General features: G+C 36.2%; 1 protein-coding gene across 2 annotated transcripts in view; it reads right to left on the bottom strand.

Annotated features, from left to right (window-relative positions):
- kcnk5b (potassium channel, subfamily K, member 5b) overlaps positions 1-1,415 on the bottom strand; it is a 42,008-nt gene extending 40,593 nt beyond the window's left edge. Inside the window, exon 1 of one of the 2 annotated variants that reach the window (XM_057352487.1) lies at positions 1,177-1,415. In XM_057352487.1, coding sequence (XP_057208470.1) covers positions 1,177-1,362 — 186 coding nt within the window. In that variant the 5' untranslated portion in view covers positions 1,363-1,415. The remainder of the gene's footprint in view (positions 1-1,176) is intronic. The other variant, XM_057352488.1, reaches the window with a different exon arrangement.
- Positions 1,416-6,813: the final 5,398 nt, after the last annotated feature.

Raw genomic sequence — 6,813 nt, 5'->3', positions numbered from 1 at the left:
TATATACTATAGTCTCTTATATATATATATATATAGTAGTTTCTGCAATGGCTATTTTGCAAAATTGAATTAACCAAAACTAGAAAATGGCTCTTTGGTTAAAAAAGGTTCCCGACCACTGGAATAGGGCATATGGATGCTCACTTCCGTTAGAAAAATGCCCCATGATAGTATTACTATTACTTTGTTTTTTTATATATAAAATACTCTACCAGTGTGTTTGTACGTTTTAAAAACTTTCATGCAAAATGTATTCTTGTTTTTTATTAACATAGAAAAATCTAATGGGAAACCATTGATATTTTTTCCGTTTCATGTAGTTTGCAGACGTTCCCTACCGGCCTAATCGCCACAGTCCCTGCGTTCCAACTGGGATATATCGCCCTCCGAAGGGTCCTTCAAAGTGACAACAATCACGGCCGCCATACTGAAGGGTCGTTCCAAACCGAAGTGCTCATAACTGGCCACTTCAAAGGGCCCTTCAGAATGAAGGATTTCAAAGGGTACAACTGATGGTCACTTCGGGCTCCCATGATCCTTTGCGTGGTGACGACGCCTCCTTATGGGCGCGGGATGATGACGCAGAAAGGTACTTCAAGAAACGGTTGTTTGGTCCCCTACACCCTTTAACCCTTCAAAGCTCTCACTCCGGAGGGTAAACCATTCGAAGTGCTTAGGGCATAGGGATGAGCCCTTCGAAATGGAACGCAGGGACTGTTACTTGTGGAGTGTATTTGCGTTTCAACAAATAAACTATCTGTCTACTTATACGTTTTAATAGTTTAGAATAAGTCCATTTTTATACAAGTATACTTATCCACCAAAGATCTATCGAAGTTTTTTCGCAGCTAAATATCCGCCTAACATCCAACATCGAGCCAACTTTACATCGGTCTTTGCTTTTAAACAGAAGGGCTTTTTCATTCAAACATGTTTCATTCAATGTTTTATTGTTCATTCCTCAATCGCAATCAAACTCGTTCGTTTTAAATCTACAAGTCAACATAAAATGACAGTGTTTGTTTGCGTTTTACCGGGAAACCCTTTACGCGCTCCATAGATATTTTAAAGACTTACATCAGCATTGAACAGTAAACACTTATCTCCGTCGCAATCACCCCCAACAAGTCGCCGAATCTTTGTCTAACTGATGTTTTGGTATAACGGATAACTTACCTTAATTATATGCTCCAAATCATCATTTGTTAAACATGAATAATTCTTTAATATGTCTTCCTTTTGGTTTTCATAATTCTGTACTGCTGATTTCCACCTCGGTTCCTCGAGGATCTGAAATATCGCAGCTCCGATTGACAAGTAAAAAATTATGACTGATGTCAAGATAGGTCCTTTGTCTGCCATGGTATTAAAGTAGATCCACCTCTACACAATGCCGGAATTCGGTTTTTGGTAACTTCTGCCCAACACGTGACGTGGATGAGGTTGAGAAGGAAGAAGGATCTGGAGCCACGCCTGTAGGTGTGAACCCAATGTTTGTAAACTTTTCATTTGTTTTCACAGTTTTTCTGGATTGCTTAAACACATTTCATGAAATTATGCCTCGTATACTCAAAACAGTAAACACAAATCCATAACATCTCACCCAATTGCCAAAACATAATATTTTAGTGTCAAAATGAAGCTCTCTTCTCAAAACCATTTAAACTTGCTGAAAAACCAAACTTTTCCCGCAGACATGACACACAAGCCCTCAAAATCACCCACACTACAACATAGTCTTAGACACTGGTGAGATCAATTCAAAACACTGTTACTACTACCTCTTACTGGGATTCAAGAATAATTGACAGCTTTCGTGTTTATTATAATATACAACATTAGAGAGTGCAGATAGAGCAAAGTGCAAGAATGAGCTTTAGGAAAAAATAAAAATATTACACTAATGTAAAGTAGATGAAGATGATCTTACAAGACATGAAAAGTTCAAAAACCACAGAACAATATGAACTGGTCATGCAACACAATACAGTATACAACTGCACAAATAACATTTACATTCAGGCATTTCATTACATTTAGCAGATGCGTTTATCCAAAGCGACTTACACAGAAGATAAAGGAAATAATACAGTGAACCAATTTGTCAATAGGAGGCAATGTAAAAAATATGGCATCCTCTGCAGCTTTGTCCAATTTCGTACAAGTATGTAAAAAAAGGCTACAAATACAAATTTGTAAACATGACAATCACAAATTTGAGGGTGTACACGTGCTACAGTTTACTGGATACAGAATAGTGAAATTTATCTCATATAAAGTGTGTACTGTAATTATACTGTATGTTTAAGTAGTATAAATCCCAGTAGATGATTCTAGGATGCACAATTACCTTTGCTCCTATTGATATTATCCTGAGATTCTGATTGGTGTATCATCACTTTTGCCACTGAATGTTTACTGATGGATAGATGTGTGCTATTTGAGTTTACATCTTGACACTTCATTTCATTTCATTATATTGTGTGTTTGTGTTTTCTGAATGAGAACATGGTTAAACCTTTGCAAAATGAGGCTGTTTTGTGTGGGGTTTGTACAAGTTGGCGTATTGTTCTGAGAATGTGTTTATAGTTGTCAGAAAATGGTGAATTGTTTCATGAATTGTGTGTTAGTGTAACGTCCTATTGCTGGCACCTGTGTTCGCCACCTGAGGGCGCCATAGTGCTCTGTTTCTGCTTGTGTTTTGTATGACTCCATTTTCCATTATACATTGTGTCTCGTTATTGTAACTGGTTTCACCTGTGTCTTATTTCATGTTCTTCTCTTCTCCTGTATATACAGGTGCTGGTCATATAATTAGAATATCATCAAAAAGTTTATTTATTTCACTAATTCCATTCAAAAAGTGAGACTTGTATATTATATTCATTCATTACACAGAGACTGATATATTTCAAATGTTTATTTCTTTTAATTTGATGATTATAACTAACAACTAATGAAAATCCCAAATTCAGTATCTCAGAAAATTAGAATATTACTTAAGACCAATACAAAGAAAGGATTTTTAGAAATCTTGGCCAACTGAAAAGTATGGCCAAGTAATAAGTAATTACTGCAGCAATGCGGCGTGGCATGGAGTCGATCAGTCTGTGGCACTGCTCAGGTGTTATGAGAGCCCAGGTTGCTCTGATAGTGGCCTTCAGCTCTTCTGCATTGTTGGGTCTGGCATATCGCATCTTCCTCGAATACCCCATAGATTTTCTATGGGGTTAAGGTCAGGCGAGTTTGCTGGCCAATTAAGAACAGGGATACCATGGTCCTTAAACCAGGTATTGGTAGCTTTGGCACTGTGTGCAGGTGCCAAGTCCTGTTGGAAAATGAAATCTGCATCTAACCAAAATAGGATGAACATATGTAACTGGACCGTTCTTGGTTATCTTGCAACGTTAGGAGATGGTAAAGGCGACGTTATGAATTGGTCATTTAATGGCAATGAAATTACATGCATCTGTAGGCCGGCCCATCCTACAGGTGAAAGAGGAGGTCGCTTGGGGCCCCGACCTTACCGATAGGGCCCGTGAGCCCACGACACTAAAGCAGAGGTAATTGTAATCAGTTACTGATAACAAACTGCAAAAGTTGTAGTCAGTAACGTAATCCCTTAGATTATACATGTCTTGTTATAAACTACTTTTTGATTACATTTGTTTACATATGTCTATTTTATTTTTACCAGGGGTGTACTCCAGAAAGCTGGGTTAATTTACCGTCAGCTAACCCTGAACTCTGGGTTGATTAACCCAAACCTTGCTTACTCGGGGTATGTCGGTACCAGAACACGTTTGAAGGGTAAATTTAATCAACCTCCCGCAAGTTACCCAGAGTTAACGCTCGCTCACAGGAACAACATGAAGACATTGCCAATGGATCACAGATTTCATGAGTCATCATGGAAAGGTTAAGTACTGTAGCTTAGTTTTTGACCGTGAAACAACATTATAAATCAGGGTTTTTTGCTCAAGAGACTTAAATCTGCATCTCTGTATAAAGTGCTACATTAAAAAACACAAATATTGTGTAATTGAATTTATACGTTTATACAACTATAAACACTAAATATAAAGTTAGTTTAGATATATGTAAGTATAAGTACTTTTATACTAAGATATTTAAAATATATATTCATCATGGCTATCTCTGTTAGATTTGTTGAGATGAAAACGTTATTTTACCATGTGTGTGGTTTTCTACCAGTCTATTTTACATGTATTTAATTACATTTCTAATTGTGTAGGCTGTATATTGAAACTCTGTTTTGTTCCTTAAAAAAACTACTTTTGTTTGGTTTTGTGAAAACTAACTTTGCAATGTATCAGCTTTATTTTGAACAGTTGCTGATTTAGTCATATTAATGGACACTCTTTTAATTGTACAAACTGCAACAGTTGTCATAATTAAAAAAACATTTGCTGCGTCCCAATTTGCCTACTTATACTATGCACTAAAAGTATGTACTGTTTTTGTTATGGAAAAGTATGTACATTTTAGTGTGTAGCAAAACAATACGCACACACTAGGACATACTAACAGGAAACGGAAGTGGCCGTTGTTGCCTAGACAACATTGTGGCCGTTACTGTCACACACATCAAAATACAGCTCTTCTTTCCATTTAAGTTTTTATTCATTCATTGTTTCATATGTAATGTTAACTCTGTGCTTATATTTATTAATTTAGTGATGCAGTTATTTAATTTTATTAATGCAGTGGAGCATCACTTACATCTCCGCTAATCGCGGTGAGTTGTGGGTAATATTAGCCGTTAGAGTGTGCATCATTCTGCACTTCGAATTACTACCGGAAGTAGTAGACCATCCGGGAATCTTTGGAATACTCTTTTCAACATACTATAATTTGGGACATACTAATTTTCGAATACTATTTAGGACGGATAGTATGCGAATTGGGACGCAGCACATGTTTAACGCTTACACACTAAGAGTACACACTAACCATGGTAATTAATTTGCATAAAGGATGAAGGTAGAGAATGAAACGTTAGGCCCACAGTTACATGTCCAATGTGTCATGTAATACTGTATATCCCTTTTAAATGAATGTATTTCAAATATATCCATTTAAATTTTTTGGTTTGAATTTGTTAGCTAAAAGGTCATGGCTTTCCAAATGTTAAAAGAGGTGGAAAAGGCCTATCCTGGAAGGCTCTTTGTAATTTAGAGAAAGGCCTTTCAATACTAAACTGTAGGAGGAGGCTGAGGATCAGAAAGAGATTTTCAGTCAGTATGAAAACCTTTAAGTTTAAGTTTTTTAATGTATTTTTTATGTAAATGGATTACAGTTATAATAAGAATATAAATATGTAAACAGTATGCCATAGGTGATCATATTGGGGGTCACCTAATAAAGCCTTGTAAACCTGTCAGCCTGGGAATTGAACTTGCAACAAAGCCTGGCTCTCTAACCACTAGGCCACAACTATCCTTGACCCAATGCATCAAATGTTGCCTAATAAGTGGACAAGCGTAATTATATTCAGTTGTTCAATAAATTGTTCTGCAGTTAAAATACTTAACAATAACATCCTTCAACTGTTGGAAATTGTAAGGTGTGCATAAACATCCAGTGATATTTGGAGATGTTTTAATTAACCTAATTCAAAGTATATACAGTATTCAATATAAATACATAAAGCCTATAAATTAGTTTAATAACAGCTTATATTATTTTATTTAAATATTATTCATTTTAAAAGGTTAAATAATAAAGTTAATAATAAAATTTGTTGCGAATGCTGAATTGGGATGGGTGAGATTCGAAATGTAATTGTAATATTGCTGTACTATTGCTTCCACGCCCACTTGACGCTTATCATAAGCACACACATCCGCAGACAACCCCTGAAGCTTAGTAACTGTCCTTGAAATGAAGTAACCCTGGAACATAGCCTGCTCCGGAGCAGGTTATCTTCAGAGAGTGGGTTGCTATGGTTACTTACATACCCCGAAAGTTATCTCCGTTTTTGGAACCAAGTTGAGGTTATCAGTTAACTAACCCTTAAACTTACCCTGGTATGTCATATAACCAGCTTTCTGGAATACCCCCCGGTCTACATCCCCTCCCGTCATCTTCGGTCTGAAAATAAGCGACGCCTGGTTGTTCCATCACAGCGAGGCACCAAATCGCTTGCAAAAAACTTTAGTCATTCGTTTCCCCTGTGGTGGAATGAACTGCCAGCCTCCACCCGAACTGCAGCATCCTTCACAACTTTCAAAAAACAACTCAAAATACCTGTTCCGCGTTTATTTGACTAACCAATAACTGTCCATGTCTTGTGTCTAATAAAAAAAATATATATATTGTTCATTCTCCCCCTTGCTTACTCTAGCTTTAATCCTCCTAGCATGGCCTTGTAAACTAACGGTACTGTTTAGCGTGCTGACGAAATGTTATATGCAGGGGTTCACATAAGTTTTTCTATCTGGTTCTCAAGAGAGCACCTGGAGATTTGGTTTGGTGCTCACATTGCACATAGTGTGACAAATTATATTTACCTATTAAAAATAAAAGTAAAAAAGTAGTTACTTTTTAATGAACAATAAACAAAATAATAAAGTGGGATAATACTGTTTATATTACTTTAAAGTACACTTAAAATACAACCCGAATTCCGGAAAAGTTGGGACGTTTTTTAAATTTGAATAAAATGAAAACTAAAGGAATTTCAAATCACATGAGCCAATATTTTATTCACAACAGAACATAGATAACATAGCAAATGTTTAAACTGAGAAATTTTACACTTTTATCCACTAAACTAGCACATTTAAAATG

Source organism: Triplophysa rosa, linkage group LG15 (genome assembly GCF_024868665.1).
Source record: "Triplophysa rosa linkage group LG15, Trosa_1v2, whole genome shotgun sequence".
In the NCBI taxonomy this organism is placed as follows: domain Eukaryota; kingdom Metazoa; phylum Chordata; class Actinopteri; order Cypriniformes; family Nemacheilidae; genus Triplophysa; species Triplophysa rosa.
Note: the sequence above shows the minus strand (reverse complement) of the source record. Positions and strands in the feature narration are given on the sequence as shown.